At 43.8% G+C, this 26,617-nt stretch overlaps 1 protein-coding gene across 2 annotated transcripts in view; it reads left to right on the top strand.

Moving 5' to 3' along the window:
* Positions 1 to 26,417, top strand: part of LOC139557460 (chemokine-like protein TAFA-1) — a 43,030-nt gene extending 16,613 nt beyond the window's left edge. For both annotated transcript variants that reach the window (XM_071372279.1, XM_071372278.1), the window contains exons 3-6: positions 21,455 to 21,595; positions 25,115 to 25,239; positions 25,403 to 25,461; positions 25,606 to 26,417. In XM_071372279.1, coding sequence (XP_071228380.1) covers positions 21,455 to 21,595; positions 25,115 to 25,239; positions 25,403 to 25,438 — 302 coding nt within the window. In that variant the 3' untranslated portion in view covers positions 25,439 to 25,461; positions 25,606 to 26,417. The remainder of the gene's footprint in view (positions 1 to 21,454; positions 21,596 to 25,114; positions 25,240 to 25,402; positions 25,462 to 25,605) is intronic.
* The last annotated feature ends 200 nt before the right edge of the window (positions 26,418 to 26,617 follow it).

Genomic DNA, 26,617 nt, shown 5'->3' with positions numbered 1-26,617 from the left:
CATTTTGGTGTCACTTGTATTGTAAATAAGAATAGAATGTGTTTGTAAACAGTTATACATTAATGCGGATGCTACCATGATTACGGATAATCCTGAATGAATCGTGTATAATGATGATAGAGAAAGTTACAGAAGTATAAATACCATACCCCAAAACAAATGCTAACCTCCCCCATTATTGTAATGGTGAGAGGTTAACATGTCTGTGTGTCTGTAACATTTGTGCGTCTGTCACCTTCTCACTGTGGAAAGGCGAGACTCTCCATTTTGCTCTATGACCCCCACAAGTGTCACGGGACTCGTCTCAAGTAACCCATACAAATGAATGGAAGTATATAGGTTGTTTTTTGCCAACAAAAATAAGGGAACATGGACAAGTGCAAACAGTTGCAATTCAACGGCTCAGACACTAGACGTATGTGGCAGGAACTCCAGACAATCACGGATTACAGAGGGGAAACCAGCCATGTCACAGACACCGATGCTTTGCTCCCGGACAAGTTTAACACCTTCTTTGCCTGCTTCAAGGAACACAGTGCCTTCCGATGCGGGTTGCTGCCACTCAGGAGGAATGTGAGCTCTTGTTTTCCATGGCCGATATGAGTATGACATTTAAGCATATTAACCCTCGCAAGGCTGCTGGACCAGACAACATCCCTAGGCATCCCTTATTTTCAATGACGGCCGGTGTCGTGTCTCTGACTTATCATTAAATGTGAAGACTGTTATTTTATCAAATCAATTCTCTGTAATTATTATTACGTGATAAACTAATCATGTAAATTTTATTAACTAGGAAGTTGGGGCACCACGGAAAATGTTGGTTTTACGGAGTCATAATTTTCTGAATATAACTCTTCAGATATTTTGATATCTGATCAATTAGTCTTCTATTAATTTATTATTATTATTACGTTCCGTCAGTCTCATCTGAACGTCGTAAAAATTCTTGGTTATCTGCACAAACCCAGCCTCTACTATGAATCATCCATACACCAATTGGCCTAATTATTTATTTACTAACTAATTAAACAATTACAGAATATACAATACATAATAACATTATACAGTAAATACCATCCATAGTGGACTAAACAAAAACAGCTTGGTTATAACACAATAGATTCAGAGAGAAGAGAAAGGGGTTTTGGAAGGAAGACTAAGGAATATGGGTCTCTATCGGACCTGGCAAGCTTTTCTCACGTAAATACATATGCCACTAACGATCGCTTATTCGGAATGGAAGTCCAGGACCCAGTCGGAAAAGCCATAAGACTCCTGAACAGGTAACCAAATGGTTACCCGGACTATTTGCATTGTGTGCACCCCCCAACCCCTCTTTTACGCTGCTGCTACTCTCTGTTTATCTTATATGCATAGTCACTTTAACTATACATTCATGTACATACTACCTCAATAAGCCTGACTAACAGGTGTCTGTATATAGCCTTGCTACTCTTTTTTCAAATGTCTTTTTACTGTTGTTTTATTTCTTTACTTACCTACACACACACACACACACACACACACGCACACACACACACACACACACACACACACACACACACACACACACACACACACACACACACACACACACACACACACACACACACACACACACACACACACACACACACACACACACACACACACACACACACACACACACACCTTTTTCACACTATTGGTTAGAGCCTGTAAATAAGCATTTCACTGTAAGGTCTACACCTGTTGTATTCGGCGCACGTGACAAATAAACTTTGATTTGATTTGATATCGCCCCAACAGATCAACGGATGACGTAATCGCCATTGCACTGCACACTGCCCTTTCCCATCTGGACAAAAGGATTACCTATGTAAGAATGCTGTTCATTGACTACAGCTTAGCCTTCAACACCATAGTTCCCTCCAAGCTCATCACTAAGCTCGGGGCCCTGAGTCTGAGTTCGCCCTGTGCAACTGGGTCCTGGACTTCCAGACGGGTCAACCTCAGGTGGTGAAGGTAGGCAACAACAATTCCACTTTACTGATGCTCAACACGAGGGCCGCACAAGGGTGTGTGCTTAGTTCCCTCGTGTACTCCCTGTTCACCCAGTGTGGTGTGGTGCCAGGACAACAATCTCTCCCTCAACATCAGCAAGAGAAAGAAAATGATTGTGGGGAACAGGAAACGAAGGGCCGAGCACGCCCCCATTCACATCAACAAGGTTGTAGTGGAGCGGGTCAAGAGCTTCAAGTTCCTCGGTGTCCACATCACTAACGATCTATCATGGTCCAAACACACCAAGACAATCGTGAAAAGGGCACAGCAACACCTCTTCCCCCTCAGGAGGCTGAAAAGATACTCAAAACGTTATACAGCTGCACCATTGAGAGCATCTTGACTGGCTGCATCACCGCTTGGTATGGCAGCCGCTTGACATTTGACCACAAAGCACAACAGAAGGTAGTGCATGCGGCCCAGTACATCACTGGGGCTAAGCTTCCTGCCATCCATGACCTCTATACCAGGCGGTGTCCCTAAAAACTGTCAAAGACTCCAGCTACCCAAGTCATAGACTGTTCTCTCTGCTACTGCACGGAAAGCGGTATCGATGCACCAAGTCTGGAACCAACAGGACCCTTAACAGCTTCTATCCCCAAAACTACTAAATAGTTAGTCTGTGTAGCTATTGGTGAACTATTTCGCTATCTGCATTGACCTTTTTTGCACTAACTTTTATGACTCATCATACACTTCTTCTACTGTTTATTATCTCACTTTATTCCTAGTTATATGTACATACACTATATATATACAAAAGTATGTGGACACCCCTTCAAATTAGTGGATTTGGCTATTTCCACAACAGGATGACATGGAGAAGGGTACGAGTAATGGAGGATTGGAAACTCCCTGTATGGCTCACCAGCGTACTCGTAGCTACTGATGAGCCTGGTCTTTTAATGGACAGGTAGATATGTAATGACCTGTAGTTCCACAATACAGACAGCTCTTGGCGCTCAGTCTGCGTAAACGTTCAGCAGGAGACAATCTAGCCCTGCCCAGTTGCATCGGCTCCGGAGAAGGCAAGTCGACAGCCCTCGGTGATTCCCAAGGGAACTCGGGTGACATCGGATTCTCTTTAACCACCTCTGATAATCCATGAAGGAAAATGTCGAACAGAGACTCCGGATTCCAGGCACTCTCGGCGGCCAAAGTGCGAAAATCCACTGCGTAGTCTGCCACACTACTTGACTCTTGACACAGTTGAAGTAGCTTCTGAGCAGCCTCTCTCCTAGAAAACGGAGAATCGAACACCCTTCTAACCTCCACCATAAACTCCTCCAGACTGAGGCAAATGGTGGATTGTTGCTCCCACACCTCTGTAGCCGAGGCGAGTACCCTCCCGGACATCAGCGTTGTCAGTTACACTATCTTTGAGCGATCTGAGGGAAACGAAGAGGGCTGCAGCTCGAAGATGAGGGAGCATTGGGAGAGAAACGCCAGGCAGGTTCCTGGACCTCCAATGTAGCGTTCCGGAGGAGGTAAGCAGGGTTCTCTGGAAGCCGGGGTGGGCTTGGGAGAAGCGCCGCAGGTAGCAAGGTTACTGAGAGTCTGGAGGGTTACCGTAGTGACTTGCTGCCTATTAGATAATCTGCGGAATTGCTCCAGCAATTTATTGAAAATGTGATCCTGGCGTTCCGCCAACGTCGGGAGTCCTATCATAAGGTTTTGAAGTAGCCCCTCGTGTCTCCCAATGCTGGCTCCTTGGGAGGAGACAGCGTTGCGAAGCTGGTCTGAGTCTGCTGGGTCAGTCATGGCCAGTTCGTACTATCACACCTCAGGATATGACCCAGATGCAGACACAGGAGGCGGATAGTTTGATTCTCAGAATATTTAATATAACAAAAGGGGCAGGCGGAAAGGTTATAACCGGGAAGACTAGAAAACAAAAACTTGAGAACAGGAGAAACGGGAAACATGCTGGTAAGACCTGACAAAACAAGACAAACTGGCAACAGACAAACAGACAACGCAGGTATAAATACACAGGGGATAATGGGGGGGAATGGGAAACACTTGGTGGGGGTGGAGACAAGCACAAGACAGGTGAAAAAGATCAGGGTGTGACACTAGGGCTGTTTTTCATGGTCTCGCAGCTGGCCGCGACTGGGAGACCCATGAGGCGGCTCACAATTGTCCCAGCGTCGTCCAGGATGTCCTTGTCCAATCGCGCTCTAGTGACTCCTGTGGCTGGCCAGGCGCATGCACGCTGACTTCGGTTGCCAGCTGGGCGATGTTTCCTCCGAGACATTGGTGCGGCTGGCTTCCGGGTTAAGTGAGTAGTGTGTCAAGAAGAAGTGCAGCTTGGCGATGTCGTGTTTCGGAGGACGCATGGCTCTCGACCTTCGCCTCTCCCAAGTCCGTATGGGAGCTGCAGCAATGAGACAAGACTCTCCTAACAATTGAATATCACAAAATTGTGGAGAAAAAGTGGTAAAAAGTACCAAAAATGTATAAAGAATTGAATAGTGGTTTGCCGAAATTGGTGTGGAAGAACTTGACTAGCCTGCACAGAGCCCTGACTTCAACCCCATCAAACACCTTTGGGATGAATTGGAACGTCGACTTTAAGCCAGGCCTAATCTTCTGTGGCGCAATGGATATCCCCGCAGCAATGTTTCAACATCTAGTGGAAAGCCTTCCCAGAAGAGTGGAGGCTGTTATAGCAGCAAAGGGGGGACCAACTCCATATTAATGCCCATGATTTTGGAATGAGATGTTTGACAAGCAGGAATCCACATACCTTTGGTCGACCTCAATTACCTCGTAGCCCTGCACATCGACTCGGTACTGGTACCCCATGTATATATTCAAGTTATTGTTAGTCACTGTGTATTTATTATAACTTTTATTATTACGTTTTACTTTCTACTATTTCTGTCAATTGTTGGGAAGTGCCCGTAAGTAAGCATTTCACTGTCTACACACCAATTTTTAATTTATTTAGATTTGGGATGCAGAGTACTATGTTGCTGGAATGAATGTGCCAAAAGGTGCACCTGGAAAAGGGTAGTGAAAGCAAAGTCCAGGGTAACATAACCAAAGATGTGGAAAATTGCAGGAAAGAGGGAGGTGTTTCATTTATTTGCATCTTTGTAACATATACCCTAAGAATCAGGAAACAAGTACAGGGAGTGATTTGAGTAAATAATGGAACATGGAACAAAACAAGAAACACAAGTAGCGTACAGACATGAAACACAGGAACAGAGTCAATAACGCCTGGGGAAAGAACCAAAGGGAGTGACAGATATAGGAGAGGTAATCAGGAAGGTGATGGAGTCCAGGTGAGTCTCATGAGGCGCAGGTGCGCGTAACGATGGTGGCAGGTGTGCTTAATAATGAGTAAACGTTCGACGTTGAGCGGCGGAGAGCGGGATCGGGAGTAGACGTGACGGTTATCATTAAATAAAATCACTGAAAAGTCCATTTACAATTCATTAGCTCTCACATAAAATCATTTATCGCCCTCCAGGTTCCCTTGGAGAGTTCATCAATGAGCTTGACGCCCTGATAAGTTCCTTTCCTGAGGATGGCTCACCTCTCACAGTTCTGGGTGACTTTAACCTCCCCACGTCTACCTTTGACTCATTCCTCTCTGCCTCCTTCTTTCCACTCCTCTCCTCTTTTGACCTCACCCTCTCACCTTCCCCCCCTACTCACAAGGCAGGCAATACGCTTGACCTCATCTTTACTAGATGCTGTTCTTCCACTAATCTCATTGCAACTCCCCTCCAAGTCTCCGACCACTACCTTGTATCCTTTTCCCTCTCGCTCTCATCCAACACTTCCCACACTGCCCCTACTCGGATGGTATCGCGCCGTCCCAACCTTCGCTCTCTCTCCCCCGCTACTCTCTCCTCTTCCATCCTATCATCTCTTCCCTCTGCTCAAACCTTCTCCAACCTATCTCCTGATTCTGCCTCCTCAACCCTCCTCTCCTCCCTTTCTGCATCCTTTGACTCTCTATGTCCCCTATCCTCCAGGCCGGCTCGGTCCTCCCCTCCTGCTCCGTGGCTCGACGACTCATTGCGAGCTCACAGAACAGGGCTCCGGGCAGCCGAGCGGAAATGGAGGAAAACTCGCCTCCCTGCGGACCTGGCATCCTTTCACTCCCTCCTCTCTACATTCTCCTCTTCTGTCACTGCTGCTAAAGCCAATTTCTACCACTCTAAATTCCAAGCATCTGCCTCTAACCCTAGGAAGCTCTTTGCCACCTTCTCCTCCCTCCTGAATCCTCCTCCCCCTCCTCCCCCCTCCTCCCTCTCTGCTGATGACTTCGTCAACCATTTTGAAAAGAAGGTCGACGACATCCGATCCTCGTTTGCTAAGTCAAACGACACCGCTGGTTCTGCTCACACTGCCCTACCCTGTGCTTTGACCTCTTTCTCCCCTCTCTCTCCAGATGAAATCTCGCGTCTTGTGACGGCCGGCCGCCCAACAACCTGCCCGCTTGACCCTATCCCCTCCTCTCTTCTCCAGACCATTTCCGGAGACCTTCTCCCTTACCTCACCTCGCTCATCAACTCATCCTTGACCGCTGGCTACGTCCCTTCCGTCTTCAAGAGAGCGAGAGTTGCACCCCTTCTGAAAAAACCTACACTCGATCCCTCCGATGTCAACAACTACAGACCAGTATCCCTTCTTTCTTTTCTCTCCAAAACTCTTGAACGTGCCGTCCTTGGCCAGCTCTCCTGCTATCTCTCTCAGAATGACCTTCTTGATCCAAATCAGTCAGGTTTCAAGACTAGTCATTCAACTGAGACTGCTCTTCTCTGTGTCACGGAGGCGCTCCACACTGCTAAAGCTAACTCTCTCTCCTCTGCTCTCATCCTTCTAGACCTATCGGCTGCCTTTGATACTGTGAACCATCAGATCCTCCTCTCCACCCTCTCCGAGCTGGGCATCTCCGGCGCGGCCCACGCTTGGATTGCATCCTACCTGACAGGTCGCTCCTACCAGGTGGCGTGGCGAGAATCTGTCTCCGCACCACGTGCTCTCACCACTGGTGTCCCCCAGGGCTCTGTTCTAGGCCCTCTCCTATTCTCGCTATACACCAAGTCACTTGGCTCTGTCATATCCTCACATGGTCTCTCCTATCATTGCTATGCAGACGACACACAATTAATCTTCTCCTTTCCCCCCTCTGATAACCAGGTGGTGAATCGCATCTCTGCATGTCTGGCAGACATATCAGTGTGGATGACGGATCACCACCTCAAGCTGAACCTCGGCAAGACGGAGCTGCTCTTCCTCCCGGGGAAGGACTGCCCGTTCCATGATCTCGCCATCACGGTTGACAACTCCATTGTGTCCTCCTCCCAGAGTGCTAAGAACCTTGGCGTGATCCTGGACAACACCCTGTCGTTCTCAACTAACATCAAGGCGGTGACCCGTTCCTGTAGGTTCATGCTCTACAACATTCGCAGAGTACGACCCTGCCTCACGCAGGAAGCGGCGCAGGTCCTAATCCAGGCACTTGTCATCTCCCGTCTGGATTACTGCAACTCGCTGTTGGCTGGGCTCCCTGCCTGTGCCATTAAACCCCTACAACTCATCCAGAACGCCGCAGCCCGTCTGGTGTTCAACTTTCCCAAGTTCTCTCACGTCACCCCGCTCCTCCGCTCTCTCCACTGGCTTCCAGTTGAAGCTCGCATCCGCTACAAGACCATGGTGCTTGCCTACGGAGCTGTGAGGGGAACGGCACCTCCGTACCTTCAGGCTCTGATCAGGCCCTACACCCAAACAAGGGCACTGCGTTCATCCACCTCTGGCCTGCTCGCCTCCCTACCTCTGAGGAAGTACAGTTCCCGCTCAGCCCAGTCAAAACTGTTCGCTGCTCTGGCACCCCAATGGTGGAACAAACTCCCTCACGACGCCAGGTCAGCGGAGTCAATCACCACCTTCCGGAGACACCTGAAACCCCACCTCTTTAAGGAATACCTAGGATAGGATAAAGTAATCCTTCTAACCCCCCCCCCCCCCTTAAAAGAGTTAGATGCACTATTGTAAAGTGGTTGTTCCACTGGATATCATAAGGTGAATGCACCAATTTGTAAGTCGCTCTGGATAAGAGCGTCTGCTAAATGACTTAAATGTAAATGTAAATAAAAAACATGTTTTTAGTTTTTCTATCAATACTTTTGAGTCTGTTTTGCTTTCATTTACATTCAAATGTAATTTTCACATGTGAAAATGCAATTCCACATGTGAAAGTGAAATTTTAACGTGTAGTTTTCTTACATGTGAATCTGCAAATTTCACGTGATTGATTTTCACATGTGATTGATTTTCTGGTCACACTTTATTTGGATAGTCCGGATAGTCCATACTATCAACAAACTATCTGTTGTTAAGCAACTACTTACTAAGGTTACAGTTAGGGTTAGGTTTTGAATAAGGGTTAGGATAAGGGTTAAAGTTAGGACTAGGACTAGGGTTAGGGTTAGGGTTAAAGTTAGGACTAGGACTAGGGTTAGGGTTAGGGTTAAAGTTAGGACTAGGACTAGGGTTAGGGTTAAAGTTAGGACTAGGACTAGGGTTAGGGTTAAAGTTAGGACTAGGACTAGTGTTAGGGTTAGTGTTAGGTAAGTAGACTAGTGTTAGGTAAGTAGATGTGAAGTTGAAGTGTTACTGATAGTCAGTAGAGCATCTACAGATGGACAATCCAAATAAAGTGTTACCGGGTTTCCTTACATGTGATTGATTTTCACGTGAACTTGCATATCCACATGTGAAAGTGATATTTTCACATGTGGAGTTGTTTTACATGTGAAAAGGCAAATGTAATTTTCACATGTGAAAACACAATTCCACATGTGAAAGTGGGATTTTCACATTTGGAATATTCTTACACTTGAAACATAAAATGTGATTTTCACATGTGAATGTTTTTCTGATGTGAAAATGCAATTCCACATGTGAGTTAGATTTTCACGTGAACATTTTTACATGTGAAACTGCATATCCGAATCTCATGTGAAAGTTTTTAACATATGAAACCAAAAATGTCACATGTGAAACTGCAATTCAAATGTGAGGTGAAACCATGTTATTCTCCTCACATGTGAAAAGGTGGTGTTAATGTTAACATGTGAACTATGGTTTCATATGTGAAAATGCGATTTTTATATGTAAAACTGCAAACTTTTTTTTGTAAGGGAGGATATGCTGTATGAATGATTTACATGTACACCATGTTAATTTGAATATCTGATAAACTGCTACTAAAGTGGCATATTAACAGTGATACCTTTCACACCACCTGACCAGTTGATGCGAGTTTCTGAGTAACATTAATTTGTCATTATACCAGCATCAGCTCTAAATCAAATCAAATTATGTTTGTCACATGCTTCGTAAACTACAGGTGTAGACTTACTTATGGGCCCTTCCCAAAGAAAATGAAAAGACAATTAGAAATAGTAGAAAAATGTAAAAATAATAACACAAATAATAAATAGAAACATTATAGCACAAGGAATAAATACAAAATGAGTAACGATAATTTGTCTATACACACTGGGTATCAGCACAGAGTCGATGTGCAGGTGTGCGAGGTAATTGAGGTGGATATGTACATATAGGTAGTAATAAAGTGACTAGGCAATGGGACAGATAATAAACAGTAACAGCAGCGTGCGTGAGTCAAAAAAGGGTCAACACAGATATTTCGAGTAGCTATTGGTTAACTATTTCACTAACTATTTAGCAGCCTTTCAGCTTGGGGTAAAAGCTGTTCAGGGTCCTATTGGTTCCAGACTTGGGGCATCGGTACCGCTTGCCATGCGGTAGCAGAGAGAACAGTCTATGACTTGGATGGCTGGAGTCTTTGACAATTTTTAGGGCCTTCAACTGACCGCCTGGCATAGAGCTCGGCCCCAGTGATGTACTGGTCCGTATGCACTACCCTCTGTAGCGCCTTGCAGTTGCCAAGCAGTTGCCATACAGTTGCCATACCAAGTGGTGGTGCAGCCAGTCAACATGCTCTCAATGGTGCAGCTGTAAAATGTTTTGAGGATCTGAGGGCCCATGCCAAATCTTTTCAGCCTCCTGAGGAGGAAGAGGCGTTGTTGTGCCCTCTTCATGACTGTGTTTATGTGTGTGAACCATGATAGTTTCAGAGTGATGTGGACACCGAGGAATCTGAAGCTGTCGACCTGCTCCACTACAGCCCCGTCGTTGTGGATGGGGGCGTGTTTGGCCCTCCATTTCCTGTTGTCCACGATCAGCTCCTTTGTCTTGCTGATGTTGAGGGAGAGGTTTTTGTCCTGGCACCACACTGCCAGGTCTCTGACCTCCTCCCTGTAGGCTGTCTCATCATCATCAGTGATCAGGCCTACCACCGTCGTGTCATCTGCAAACTAAATGACGGTGTTGGAGTCCTGCGCGGCGAGAGTATAGGAGGAGACTAAGCACGCACCCCTGAGGAGCCCCTGTGTTGAGGGTGAGCGTGGCAGATGTGTTGTTGCCTACCCTCACCACCTGGGGGCAGCGCTAATCAGTATTCCAATTTTAGTGTTGTTTGTCTGGTGTGTATCTCAGTGAGAAGTCAGGACCCTTAGGCCTTCCTCAAAAATCAGATTCTGTTTGGAATATAAAAAAAATACAGAATTTGGGATTTTCTTATGTATCTTTAAATCTGCAGTGTATTTTATTGCCCTTGTCCTTGTCCTGCCTATCCCTTGCAAAAAAAGGTGTTAAGCTATTTAACCCTAATCCCCAACCCTAACCTAGCTTCATGTCCAGACGACGGTTCAACCCTAACCCTAGACATAACCCTAACCCTTACCTTAATCCTAACCCTAGCTTCATGTCCAGACCACGGTTAAACCCTAACCCTAGACATAACCCTAACCCTTACGCTTTTTTTATTTGTACTTTTATTTAACTAGGCAAGTCAATTAAGAACAAATTCCTTTTTACAATGGCACCCTACAAAAAAGGCCTCCTACGGGGATGGGGGCTGAGATTTAAAAAAAAATATATATAGGACAAAACACACATCACGACAAGAGAGACACCACAACACTACATAAAGAGAGACCTAAAACAACAACATAGCATGGTAGCAACACGTGACAACACAGCATGGTAGCAACACAACATGACAACAACATGTTAGCAACACAATATGGCAGCAGCACAACATGGTAGCAGCACAAAACATGGTACAAACATTATTGGGCACAGAAAACAGCACAAAGGGTAAGAAGGTAGAGACAACAATACATCACATGAAGCAGCCACAACTGTAAGTAAGAGCGTCCATAATTGAGTCTTTGAATGAAGAGATGGAGATAAAACTGTCCAGTGTGAGTGTTTTTTGCAGCTCCCTCCAGGCGCTAGCTGCAGCGAACTGAAAAGAGGAGCGACCCAGGGATGTGTGTGCTTTGGGTACCTTTAACAGAATGTGACTGGTAGAACGGGTGTTGTATGTGGAGAATGAGGGCTGCAGTAGATATCTCAGATAGGGGGGAGTGAGGCCTAAGAGGGTTTTATAAATAAGCATCAACCAGTGGGTCTTGCGATGGGTATACAGAGATGACCAGTTTACAGAGGATTATAGAGTGCAGTGATGTGTCCTATAAGGAACATTGGTGGCAAATCTGATGGCTGAATGGTAAAGACATCTAGCCGCTTGAGAGCACCCTTACCTGCCGATCTATAAATTATGTCTCCATAATCTAGCAAGGGTTGGATGGTCATCTGAATCAGGGTTAGTTTGGCAGCTGGGGTGAAAGAGGAGCGATAACAACAGAGGAAACCAAGTCTAGATTTAACCTTAGCCTGCAGCATTGATATGTGCTGAGAGAAGGACAGTGTACCATCTAGCCATACTCCCAAGTACTTGTATGAGGTGACTACCTCAAGCTCTAAACCCTCAGAGGTAGTAATAACACAGGTTGGGAGAGGGACATTCTTCTTTCCAAACCACATGACCTTTGTTTTGGAGGTGTTCCGGACAAGGTTAAAACCTCTACAGGATCGGTGGGTCCCACGCGGGACAGTTGAGCTAACGTAGGCTAATGTGATTAGCATGAGGTGTAAGTAACAAGAACATTTTTCAGGACATAGACTTATCTGATATTGGAACTGAAATTCTTGTTAATCTAACTGCACTGTCCATTTTACAGTAGCTATTACAGTAAAATAATACCATGCTATTGTTTGAGGAGAGTGCACAGTTATGAACTTGGCATAATACATTATGGCCTTTCTCTTGCATTTCAAAGATTATGGTACAATTCTTTCAAAATGCATGTATTTTTCTTTGTATTCTCTTTTTTAGATCTAATGTGTTATATGATCCTACATTAATTTAACATTTCCACAAACTTCAAAGTGTTTCCTTTCAAATGGTATCAAGAATATGCATATCCTTGCTTCAGGTCCTGAGCTACAGGCAGTTAGATTTGGGTATGACATATGACATTTAGGTGAAAATTGGAAAAAAGGGACGGATCCTTAAAATTGTTTTTTAAACACTCTACAACAAAGCTTTCTTGGTGTCCAACAAGCTTTCTCTGCCCTTAACAACTTGGGGCTAGCCATTGTAAGTTCAGAGTCACTCGCCCCAAAAGAACGGAGAGGGGTGGGGGTACCTGTACCAGACAGGGGGAGACAGGCCAGGGTAGACGGTGAACAGATCGCCAGGTGGAATCCAAGCAGCAGTGCAGCAGGCAACGGGAGTAGGTGTCACACCCACTTGGGAGAAGCTTTTTCGGAAGGCAGATTCCTTGTAGAAAATCCCAGCTAGCTAGCTAACGTAGCTATCAAGTCTCTGTCCACCATTTTTTTCCACATGGAAAAGGAGGTTGTTAGTTGGCTATATCTCTTCAGTTTCGGCAAATGGTCCTTTACGACATCCAAACAAAGTTGTCCTGTGGCTGTTGTATTTTGGAGATTGCGAGGAGGATATCTTCTGATGTGATCAAAGCAACAATATTGTTTCTTATTGAGGTAATTTACAATTGAAGTGTCATTGCTGCATATCAGTTCAAAATAGAGATGAATCCAGGGGTTACTGTATTGTAACGACCTCTGCACCGATGGGGGGGCTTCAAAGACCTCTGCATTTGGGTGGGAGAGGCTCTGAAACTCTCCTGCCATTGTTGGGCTCAAGAGCTTTGACACCTCTCACTTCACACCTCAGTGCTAATCGAAGTTGCAGTCAGATCTGTGCTGTCCTTAACTTAGCATTCTGTCCTCATAAAGTAATATATATCATTGTCATTTATTTTTCTTCTTGGCTTTAAAACTAGCTTCAGACTAACATTACTCACTCAATTCCAGGTTTGATGGTGTTTTCAGGTTTCTTGTGTTTCTTTTAGTGGTTGTTCGTTTGCCGGAGCATTTGCTGTATAGACCTTGGAAATAAGAATCTTTGGTAGTAGGAATCCTTCAAGGTAATATTGTCCAAAATCAGGTTGTAGGTTTGATTTGGAGTGAAGGTTATGTTGTACCCTAACCCTAGCTTCATGTCCACATCATGGTTCAACCCTAACCCTAGAAATATATATATATATATTTTTTTATACAAGGCAAGTCAGTTAAGGACAAATTGTAATTTACAGTGATGGCGCTGGGCCAATTGTGCACCGCCCTATGGGACTCCCAATCACAGCCGGATGTGATTCAGCCTGGATTCGAACCAGGAACTGTAGTATTGCAGTATCGCACTGAAATGCAGTGCCTTAGACCACTGCGCCACTTGGGAGCCCAATAACACTAACCCTTACATAAAAATGAATGACTTGTCAATAAGGGAAACTATATGTCCGGTACACCTACAGTATTTCTGCAGGATGATCCCTTACTGAGTTGTTACCCTTCATTCTTACTTATTTCAAATGCTCGACAGGGATATTCAATTCATTATCATGACTTAAACCTCATTAGCTAGTAAAATAGCATCTTGAATTCCTAATTGGGTCCAAGGGGGAGAGTTGGTATGATAAATAAGCAAGGTAATTAATACTGTGAGTATCAGGCTCTATTGCAGATTTCAGCTTCTTATGCCTCTAATACCTCCTTGGTTTGCCACAAATCACTTTGCATATTTAAACCACAGATCCAATTACAGCAGGTTCAGAGTTGGTGATAAGCATGCAGCATGCCGAGGTAGAGTGGTGTGGTATGATAGAAATGACTGCTCTGTTGCAATAATGAGAACCCTATCATAGGATGAGTTATGGAGTTAGGCTGGAGAGCATCAATTGGGGCAGAGCATGAGTAGTGTGTGTTGTTCTCACATGGGACATGTGATAAGAAAACACCTACACAATTTTAATAGAGATGATGACTGGTGTACTGTCCCTTCACAGTAACCAAGTGGTATACTAATAGCAAGCATAAAGAGTGCAATTATTGTACTTTCATACAATAGGCTGCATACGTCACCAACACCCACATATCTAGTCTATTCTCAATGCACAATAAAGATAATTGAAAGTGATTATTACCTAAGACATCTCTGCACAACACCAGCATATTGGATTAGTAATTAACCATTTCCTTCAACTCCCATTACCATCCCTGTCACCCTGTGAAACTTAGGTAAATCATTACTACCCAACCCAGGAGAGCACATGTCTTATTGTATGACAGGTAATTTAAGCATTCTATTGTGCTGTACATTATTTACACAGAGCAAATGTTGCAGCAGAGTGCATTTGCAGGGCAGCCAGACACACTCGTACCTGCACCAGACTACTGCAGCGTCCGTCCGTCCAGCCCTGAGAGGAGAGGACCTACACTCAAACAAAAAAAGTGATATCTAGAACCTAAAATGGTTCTTCGACTGTGCCCATAAGAGAACTCTTTGAAGAACTCTTTTGGGTTCAATGTAGAACCCTTTCCATAGAGGGTTCTACATGGAACCCAAAAGGATTTCCCTGCAACCAAAAAGGGGGACAGCCGAAGAACCCTTTTGGAACCTTTTCTTCTAAGATTGTAGCTACAGATACAAGCTCAGCAGCTTTCCACTGACAACTCTTTGAATAGTGCCCACCTTTCATCTTCCCTCTTTTTTTTTTTCTTTTCTTTTTTTTAATGCAGACTGGAAGTGTTTCATCTGGGAAGGCTATATACTGATATTAAATACCTGGAAACGTACAAGGCAGCGAGAGCTAGGGAAAGATGTATAGATAGGCAGACAAAGCATTGACATTACATTTTTGGAAAAAATAATAAAGAAGAATAGAGACTCATGTTCCATGTTTTTTGTCCAATTTTTACCAAATGGAACGTTTTTGTTTCATTGCATGATTGCTGCTGTAGTTAGTTGTCACGCCCAACAACACATATAGTATATCCATAGCCAAACGAAATCACCATGGGCATTTTGTCACATAAGGATCCTCCTCCTCAAGACTGAGAATATGATTTTATGCCCTTGATCAACACCAGTTTTACAGCAGCCTTTGCGTCCCTGTGTGACAGCTGTGGAGACATGTGGCTCAGATGCAAATAGAAAAACCCATACCCTTTCTCTCTCCGGTTCCTCTCCTACCGTTCCCTCTCGGATTCCTCTCTCTGTTTCCCCTCCTCCCTTTCTCTCTCTGGTTCCTCTCCTCCCTTTCTCTCTCTGGTTCCTCTCCTCCCTTCCTCTCTCTGGTTCCTCTCCTCCCTTTCTCTCTCTGGTTCCTCTCCTCCCTTTCTCTCTCTGGTTCCTCTCCTCCCTTCCTCTCCCTGGTTCCTCTCCTCCCTTTCTCTCTCTGGTTCCTTTCCTCCCTTCCACTCTCTGGTTCCTCTCCTCCCTTCCACTCTCTGGTTCCTCTCCTCCCTTCCACTCTCTGGGTCCTCTCCTCCCTTCCACTCTCTGGTTCCTCTCCTCCCTTTCTCTCTCTGGTTCCTCTCCTCCCCTTCTCTCTCTGGTTCCTCTCCTCCCTTTCTCTCCCTAGTTCCTCTCCTCCCTTTCTCTCTCTGGTTCCTCTCCTCCCTTTCTCTCTCTGGTTCCTCTCCTCCCTTTCTCTCTCTGGTTCCTCTCCTCCCTTTCTCTCTCTGGTTCCTCTCCTCCCTTTCTCTCCCTGGTTCCTCTCCTCCCTTTCTCTCTCTGGTTCCTCTCCTCCCTTCCACTCTCTGGTTCCTCTCCTCCCTTTCTCTCCCTGGTTCCTCTCCTCCCTTTCTCTCTCTGGTTCCTCTCCTCCCTTCCACTCTCTGGTTCCTCTCCTCCCTTCCACTCTCTGGTTCCTCTCCTCCCTTTCTCTCTGGTTCCTCTCCTCCCTTCCACTCTCTGGTTCCCCTCCTCCCTTTCTCTCTGGTTCCTCTCCTCCCTTTCTCTGGTTCCTCTGTTCAATGCTGTTTTCATGCATCTTTAACACAGGAGGGTTAAAGATATGGTCAGGTGCAACGGGCCTCTGAGAATGGACAATACTTTATTGAAATGCAAAATAACTACTAAGAGGAGGGAGATGCTACTGCTGTTAAGTGACAGTGCTGCCAGTCATATATTTCATAAATGTCCTTGCTTATATTAATTTTCTCATGGGCCGTACTTTTTCTGAGTAGCAATTTATATTTTTCTTCAGCCATGTGTAAATTGCGCATGCTGTGAAAAAGTACTTTGCTAAATCCAATTCAGAGGGGGAGAGTAATTCTTTCTGGTCTGGGAGGGTAAAAGTAAACACACACACGCACTTACACACCACACACACACACACTCAAGAAGGGACTGTCGAATCCCGATTTAGCCTTCTTGATCAGTGCGTTATTAGGACTTCTTATTGCTTTTCAAAGCCATGTTATTTGCTCTAAGAGAGAAAAGAAAACATTGATCTTACATTGTTCATAACATTCAGCTATTCCATTTTTGTTTTCTCTCCCATGACTCACACGATTCATCTAGATGTCATTTAGTCTTTTGAATTGCAAAAGACAAACTTATGATTGGCATCATATCATGTTATCATCCATTTTTCTTTTTTGCAGAAACAAATTTGTCATGATTGGCACACAATTTATCATGCAATAGTTCTCTCCATGTTTTTCCCAAGCATTTGAGACCAGAATAACAACAGCCCTGCAAGGACATTACTGGGTGGAAAAACCTAGTCTTTCAATTTGACACCATGCAGGCTTGTGTTTTGTGACCCTCACTGTCTTCCATCTGCATTAATTTGACATTCTCTAATCTGGTTGTCTCATTTCCTGCCAGTGACAGGGCTGTGGTAGCCTGCTGGCATGGACACAGAGAATGAACTGTGAGCGCGGCCTATTACAGGTCACCTTGAGCGAATCTTCTATTTAATGGTGAGAGGCTGGCTACTTCCATTCCAAACATGGGCTATGGTTTGCCAGAACTCATGGAGATGTGTGTGTATATGGGAAAGAACCATTCACAACGTAGTATGTGTGCATCCACAGAACCTCGGAAAAGAGCCATGTTACCTGCTAAATTGAGCGTCTAAGGCTTTCCAAGTGGATGGCAGTGTGAAACACAGCAAAGATAGCACAGTACATTCAATTGCAGTTTCATATTTCGTTTTAGACTAGCACGGCGCACACACGCACACACGCACACACACACACGCACACACACACACACACACACACACACACACACACACACACACACACACACACACACACACACACACACACACACACACACACACACACACACACACACACACACACACACACACACACACACACACACACACACACACACACACACACACACACACACACACACACACACACACACACACACACACACACACACACACACACAGCACAGATTGCTGGAGAGGGAAAGAGTGTACCCACTACCCATTGAGATAGAATACATGCGGTCAGATCCTCTGGAGACTACTTCACATGTGTTTATTACAGTAGACAGCAAGTCTTGGCCTGCTCACGGCATATAGTGACATTTCTAGTGAGATGTAGCGAACATTTGTGTCTGAGCAATAGCAGCTTCATCACTGGTGAATAGCCATTTATTGGTCCCATATGGCCCCTGTTCACATCCATTAGGCACAGAGAATCTAAGATCCACGCAATTGTAGAATGTCAATGTTGTGTGTAATTGTCATGCATGGGTTGACACTACAGTATGAACCTCTATAGCAGGGGTAATAAGTCCTAATTCCTAATTTCTACTGGCTTTCATTTCGCTTTCCAGAGTCCAAAGAAACTGATTTACTCCTCTGTTACTCCTCAGAAACTGATTTACTCCTCTGTTACTCCTCAGAAACTGATTTACTCCTATGTTACTCCTCAGAAACTGATTTACTCATCTGTTACTCCTCAGAAACTGATTTACTCCTCTGTCACTCCTTAGAAACTGATTTATTGTGGACTCCAGGTGTTGTGACCTGTCCAAATCTTGGGTTCCTAAAATATTAAGAGCTCACACAAATGTCTTTCTCTGCAGCCCCCACGAACCAGGCCTCCCAAGCCCCATTTACTCTGGTTTGAAGTGTTACAACCCCTGAATGCCACAGAAAGTACATTGTCAAATATCATGACAGTACCTTATCTTTCCTCAAAATGCAATGACAAATAGTTTATAACCTCAGCAAACTTGCAGGCGCTTTCAAAAGGTCAATGTCTCTAGCTAAATAAATGTGGGCCAGACCTATCGGGTTGCAGGTTGTGTGGCACCTGTGTTCTGACAAACCCAATGTTTAGATTACTGTACAGACAGGAAGATGGCACTGGCAGAAACATGGCATGGTATGGCAACTAAAATAGTGCGTTACTAGCAGAGCCCCTCCTGTTCCTGCCTGCATTACCCCTCTACCCCCTGGAACGACTGTCTCAGCAGGATTCCTGTTCTCTGCCAGTTAACACAATAGTGGGAGAAACAATAAGGAAAGAGATCAGGAACTGGCTCATGACCTGCTTAACATAATGTGCTTTTCAGGGAGAGATGGGATATTTTGTGCTTTTCAGAAAGCACACCATCCCACCCAACCTTTATACAATATCACAGCTTCCATGAGACACATAACTACACAAACACGCACACACAAGTTCTGAAGCCATTTGTCATTAGGGCAGCTGACTTTGTTCTCAGTGATTGATAATGGAAGAGGGAATGGAAATACAGAAAACAATTATATCCTGGCATGGCTCCAGCAGCCGTCACCTGATGAGGCACTATTCATCTCCAACCATGTTATTCTCCATCTCTCCCTGATATATTCATGACGCAGAGATGTGGTCTCTGAGCATGCAGCGTGTGTGCGTAGAGATGGAGTCTCGGAGCATTAAGAGTGTGGCAGTCACAAACTGAGCCACACCGACTGAGCTTAAAGAACGCTCATCAGTTTTACATTACTTTTGTTTAAAGCCACCGAATACACCTACCAGCTGGAAATAACCAAGCCTATTTGCATTTTTATTTGATTTTAATATATTCTTACATTTACATTTAACATTTAAGTCATTTAGCAGACGCTCTTATCCAGAGCGACTTACAAATTGGATTCTTCAGAGGTGACGATTTCCAAAAATAGAGTATATCCAGACTCAAACTTCTCCTGTTCACGTTGCTGCTGCTCTCAACAAGCAACATAAGCAACGAACAAAGTGGATTCTGTTGAGTAGTCTGGTTTTTAATAGATCAAAGGATTAATCTGGGTCTTGTCTTATGCAATTAAGAAGATGCATTAAAGAGAACTAACCCCTGTGGGCTGTTGTTGTTTTAGCTGATGGCCTACTGCTTCCACTTCTAAATAAAATCAGGATTATCATTGTGCAAACATGCCCCGTTGTCATACAGGTTCAGAGATAAAGTTTATGTCTCTCCTCAACTCCTGCCAAAGGCTGTTCTCAACTACCAGCCTTGAGTCACGAAAATCCCACTGAAACCACACGGTATTATTGAGAAATCTGGTCAGACAGAGAGATTTGGAAAGCGAAGGTCTTTAATTTATTTCATCCCATTCAATTAAACTTAGTCAATTACCATTGTTTAATTATTCTATTACAATTATTTCTGCCAATTAAACCTCTAGGCTGTCTCCAACGGAGCTTCCAATCTCTATTGCTGTTATTTGCAGTCACTTCTCAGTCAAGCTAGGCTCAAACAACACTTCAGATAGCTGACAGGGTGATGTACAATGCACACTCTGAAAAACACAATGTTATGCATAAAGGCAGTGTGTGGGTGAAGTATATCAAAAATCCTAATTAAACCCTAACGTATAATGGTAACATTTGGCAGTCTCTAAAATTCTTTGCATGTTGTATTGAAAATGTTTAAACTAAATCCTCTTGCTATTGAGATGAGGTGGTGGAATGAGTGAGTCAGTCATTAGTAGAGGAGAATGGGCTGTGTTGTCTCCTTTGAATCAGGTGTCAGGAGGTCATCCAGGGTTCAGGAGAGGTCGTGTTAGATCATCTCTCCAGGCTTTAACATGATCGCTGAATTATAGCATGAAGCTGACACCGACTCCTCTCCAACCTGAATTTAAACTCTTTTAAATGTCTATCTGGGTTTTGACTAAGAATATGGGTCTCACTTGAAATCTTATATCTTAGAAGACAAATCTACATTTCTATCCAGTTGGGAAAAAGTCCTTTGGCTGTATTTGACTAATCTTTGAATATTGCACAAGGTAAGGTGATAGCATTATTATTCAACCCAGTCTCATGGGTTATATGTTCCATAGTATTACTTTCATCAGCAGGTGATATCCACTACTGCTCTGCAATTACATTCTCTAGTCGTAACACATTTTGAAAACGTAATGGCATATACGTTTCTCTCTAAAAACTCCGCCAAATGGGAAACATTTCATATTTTCCTCCTGATTCACATATAAACTTTCCTTGTCTTTGGTCGACAGACAGGCCTAATTATTGGATTGGTCATACTTGTTGTGTTGTTAGTGTTAGTTGTAGGGGCAGACCGCTGAGGACAGCAGGTGGGGCATCCTGATAGGGAGATGTTCCGTAGGCAGAATAAGACAGCCAGCCTGATGAGGGGGATGGCGGGGGACGGTGTCCTGTAGGCAAAGTGAACCAACCTCCTGATAATTACACGAAGGGACATTATTCAGACTAAGACGGAGGGAGGGCCCCTGGAGGCCTTCTCATCCTGATAATGTATTTATCTAGTCTCTCACACAAGCTAGGGACCTCTGGGGCCTCACTCAATCAAAGCACAAAACTCACGACAGACATTACTTTTGTTTATGGTAAACATATTAATAGCTGTCACATGTAATACACTTGTGATATCTTGCATAAAGAGATACCATCTACAGGATGTTGATATTGAGAAAAAGCCTACAACATACACAGGAATTTAACAGGCCAACAACGGGCCTACCAACATACAGTAGCTACATAAATCATTGTTGATTGTGCTAACTTTGCCATTGATTAACCTAAGAAGTTATTTTGAACAGTTTTTACTTGTTTGCTTTTGTTTATCTTTTCCTAGAAGGAGGAACGTGTGAAGTGATTGCGGCTCACAGATGTTGTAATAAGAACAAGATTGAGGAGCGGTCCCAGACGGTCAAGTGTTCCTGTCTACCAGGGAAGGTGGCAGGGACCACCAGGAACAGACCCTCCTGTGTTGACGGTGAGTAGAGGATGACTAGCAGCCCAACTCCCATTGGTATTGCAGGTGCAAGGGAAGTGTGTGCCCTATCACTGATTGGACTCGCACACACAGATGCTGCTTATAGAACCAGTTCTTGAATATGTTTTTTATCAGGGTTGCATAAAAGTAGTACAATATATAACTTGGATTGTATATGATGCTTCAGCCTTCCCAATAGATCTGGGATAGCATTTCTCACAGCAGGTGGCCAGTAGAGACAGAGATGCACCATCCCTTTCTTTTGATTAGCTCACTGCAGAAGTATTAACCTGAGAGAATGTATAGAATGTATATAGAACATATGCATTCATCAATGGCATACAGTACATTCCCTAGAGAAGTTGCAATGGTTCTTTGTGTATTATGCATCTTGTTTTGATTCGTGCCAGGTCTAAGACAGAGCCGCCTAAGGAGTTGTTGTTTAATAGATGCACTATAAACTTTGTTCGATCAGACTCCTGGCAACAAACCACGGTGACCCTCTTCACCGTAAGGAACAGGTCCAAGTGGAAAAGCACTTAGACTAGGACAGCCAAGAACACTCAGACAAAACTTTTACTGAAGTTGTGGTCATACTCAACTATCTAATTTTGTACTGTGGAAATGTACTGTTGCTTTATGAATTGTATGTATTGGCTTTTTGACAGATGAGACACAATTTTAGCATCTCTAGTAAAGATCCAACAGAAGACAGTAGTAGCCTGTATTACTGCCTATATACTGTATTTCTTCCTATGCTGTGGGGCAGAGAGAAAATGCTAAAATTGTATACTCATTTTGCCATGTGGTGATGCTACATTTTTGCAGTTTTAAAGCTAATCTCCTGCAATTCTGCACATTTTGCAATGACTTATGCCATGTTAATGATCTCTGAGTGAAAGTGACTAACAAAATAGCACCCAGTCGGTATTCGGCCGTAATTACTATAGTGAAGTGATAACGCCCGAGAAGCCGGTTTTGGAGGATATATTGGCATGGGTGTTGTTTCATGTCGGGCTGGTAAACGGTGCCAATATATCCTCCAAACACCAGCTTCAAGAGCATTATCACTTTTATACAACAGGTTACCAACATATTCAAATAATGATTGACATATTTTCATTAAAAACGTTATTTGGATACTATTTCATCCTTCCACGAGATATAGTCCCTACACAAATCTAAGGTTTCTACCCAGGTTCTTCACACTCAACAGTTTCCCATGTGTATCAAGAATGGTCCACCACCTAAGGGACATCCAGCCAATTTGACACAACTGTGGGAAGCATTTGGAGTCAACATGGGCCAGCATTCCTGTGGAAAGCTTTAGACACCTTGTAGACTCCATGCCCCAACATATTGAGTCTGTTCCGAGAGCAAAACGGGGACAACTCAATATTAGGAAGGTGTCCTTAATGTTTTGACCACTGTTTTACATTTTTTGGGGTCACTTATGTTGCTTATGCCTGGGGCCCGGCCCTGAGAGCAAGCATCACTTCTCACCTGCTTGTATTCTTCTTTAGATTCTAACCATTAGGAAATGTTTCCACAATTACTGAGCAGAGTACACAGACAGAGTGAGGGAATTTGAGGTCTCTTTTGTCTGTCAGGACTGACAGGGTATTTTTCTCTGTCAGACGTCCAAGATGTGTTGGACATTTACCCTGTATTTAAGGCAATTTTCTCTTTCCAGAGCAAGAATATGTCCTGCATTAGTTACAGCTATGCCCCCTCGTTCAATTAACATGTCTAGACGTCTGGCTTTCTCTTTGATTTGAAATGCATGTAAGAAATGCTTTACAGTGCCTTGCAAAAGTATTCATCCCCCTTGGCATTTTTCCTATTTTGTTGCTTTACAACCTGAATTTAAATATATTTTTGGGGGATTTCATGTAATGGACATACACAAAATAGTCCAAATTGGTGAAGTGAAATGAAAAAAGGTGAAACGGAAAAGTGGTGCGTGCATATGTATTCACCCCCTTTGCTATGAAGCCCCTAAATAAGATCTGGTGCAACCAATTACCTTCTAAAGTCACATAATTAGTTAAATAAAGTCCACCTGTATGCAATCTAAGTGTCACATGATCTGACACATGATCTCAGTATATATACACCTGTTCTGAAAGGCCCCAGAGTCTGCAACACAACTAAGCAAGGTGCACCACCAAGCAAGCTGCGCCATGAAGACCAAGGAGCTCGCCAAACAGGTCAGGGACAAAGTTGTGGAGAAGTACAGATCAGGTTTGGGTTATAAGAAAATATCAGAAACTTTGAACATCCCACAGAGCACCATTAAATCCTTTATTAAAAAATTGAAAGAATATGGCACCATAACAAACCTGCCAAGAGAGGGCCACCATCCAAAACTCACGGACCAGGCATGGAGGGCATTAATCAGAGAGGCAACAGAGACCAAAGATAACCCTGAAGGAGCTGCAAAGCTCCGTAGCGGAGATTGGAGTATCTGTCCATAGGACCACTTTAAGCCGTACACTCCACAGAGCTGGGCTTTACGGAAGAGTGGACAGAAAAAAAACAATGCTTAAAGACAAAAATAAGCAAACACGTTTGGTGTTCGACAAAAGGCATGTGGGAGACTCCCCAAACATATGGAAAAAGGTACTCTGTGCAGATGAGACTAAAATTGAGCTTTTTGGCCATCAAGGAAAATGTTATGTCTGGCGCAAACCCAACACCTCTCATCACCCCGAGAACACCATCCCATGCTATGGGGATGTTTTTCATCGGCAGGGACTGGGAAACTGGTCAGAATTGAAAGAATGATGGATGGCGCTAAATACAGGGAACTTCTTGAGGGAAACCTGTTTCATTCTTCCAGAGATTTGAGACTGGGACGGAGGTTCACCTTCAAGCAGGACAATGACCCTAAGCATACTGCTAAAGCAACACTTGAGTGGTTTAAGGGGAAACATTTAAATGTCTTGGAATGGCCTAGTCAAAGCCCAGACCTCAATCCAATTGAGAATCTGTGATATGACTTAAAGAATGCTGTACACCAGCGGAACCCATCCAACTTGAAGGAGCTGGAGGAGTTTTGCCTTGAAGAATGGGCAAAAGTCCCAGTAGCTAGATGTGCCAAGCTTATAGAGACACACCACAAGAGACTTGCCGCTGTAATTGCTGCAAAAGGTGGCTCTACAAAGTATTGACTTTGCGGGGGTAAATAGTTATGCACTCTCAAGTTTTCATTTTTTTAGTCTTGTTTTTTTGTTTACAAGAAAAAATATTTTGCATCTTCAAAGTGGTAAGCATGTTGTGTAAATCAAATGATACAACCCCCCCCAAAATATTTTGTTAATTCCAGGTTGTAAGGCAATAAAATAGGAAAAATGCCAAAGGGGGGTGGATACCTTCGCAAGCCACTGTAAATACACCTAAGGTTGCTTCAGTGCTAGTCACCAATCCATCTTCAAGTCATATACTGCTCTCTCATATTGCCTCCGTTTCCACTGGGTAAGACATACTCAGGTCACCTTATGGTTTTGTTGCCTGCAGCATCCATAGTAATTGGTAAGTGGTGGTGCGAGATGGAGCCCTGCCTGGAGGATGAAGAGTGCAAGACGCTGCCTGACAACTCAGGCTGGATGTGTTACGCTGGGAACAAGATCAAAACCACCCGGGTAAGATAATCTCTCATTACAATTTGAATCAGAGTTATATTGGAGGGGGGATAGGTACAGGCACGGGAGATTTGCACCAACAGACCAATATAGAGTTTTATATTGACAGACAAAGGCACAAGGTATTGACTCAAGAATATGAGAACTGTCTTTTCTTTTTTAGAACACCCAACAACCTGCAAGCAAAGGATACCTCTAACTTTAGATGGGCCAACTGCAAAGGTCAGCTTTGACATGTTCCATCTTCCATGGAGCTGTTAATGTATACCATCTTACCATAAACCATCTAATAATCAAGACTATTATAGCTGCACTGCAATATACTATATCGCAATATCTGAGTGCTCTCCCTTTTGTTTGTTTCAGATCAATCCAAGGACCCAGACATTCAGCTTACCTTACAGTTATACGTGTGAACTTCCCTGTATAGAAAGGTGTGAATTCTCAAAGAAACTGCTGCTCAAAAGCACTGAGGAATGATGCAGCTGAAGCATAGCAATGGGGAACCCAGTGATTTCACAATGTTGTAATTTGATGGAACACTGCATTTAGATGTACAGCACATCTGAACTGTATCTGATATTCGTCTGAGAATCTACTGCCGCCACTGTCCCAGCTCTTCGTTCTCTGGTATCAGCAAGCTCAGACAGACTCGGCGAAAGAGAGAGAGAGACATTTCTGGGTTACTTTGATGAAGTACTTGCCGTGGGGCCTCAGGATTCTGTATATACCATGTTTCAGTCTCTTCATGTGAACAAGGACATTGTCTACAGTATGATGGTGGTGAGATGTAAATGATTCCAAACTCTGATCTGTTCTGTTCTTGTCCAAGTGTTCCAGATTCCAGACCACAGCCAAAGGTCTAGTGTTTCTTAAACATACAATAACCTATAGGTGTAGATCATGTGAGGATGCAACTGTACATTGGAATCATTTGACCAATAACAAGACATGTTTCTTTTATCAAAACCGTTTTTGTACTTGAATTCCTTAGGTCATCTCTTTTATAGTTCAGTTATCCATCAAACGGTTGAGTGTTCACCAAAAAACACAGTAGGCCTACGTTGTTTTTTTAAACTTCTTTAGATGCCGTATGTGTGTCAAATTCTTCAACAACATATTAAAAGTCTACCATTGCTTTGTGCATAAATATTAAATTAAACTATGGTGTTATGTAATTAAATATCTATTTTGCATTGGCTGCTTGAAGTATCAACAAAATCAGCTTATCATAAGTGATGAAATCTGGATAATAATTGCCTCCACAGTGCACAGATGTCAGAAATCACAACGAACACAATCAACTAGCCTGCTAACTGGGTTAAGTAAGTAGAGGAAAACACATGACCAGAATACCAATGTTTAATTTGTACATTCA

Source organism: Salvelinus alpinus, chromosome 28 (genome assembly GCF_045679555.1).
Source record: "Salvelinus alpinus chromosome 28, SLU_Salpinus.1, whole genome shotgun sequence".
Lineage (NCBI taxonomy): Eukaryota > Metazoa > Chordata > Actinopteri > Salmoniformes > Salmonidae > Salvelinus > Salvelinus alpinus.
This window is presented reverse-complemented; position numbering and strand designations above follow the sequence as displayed.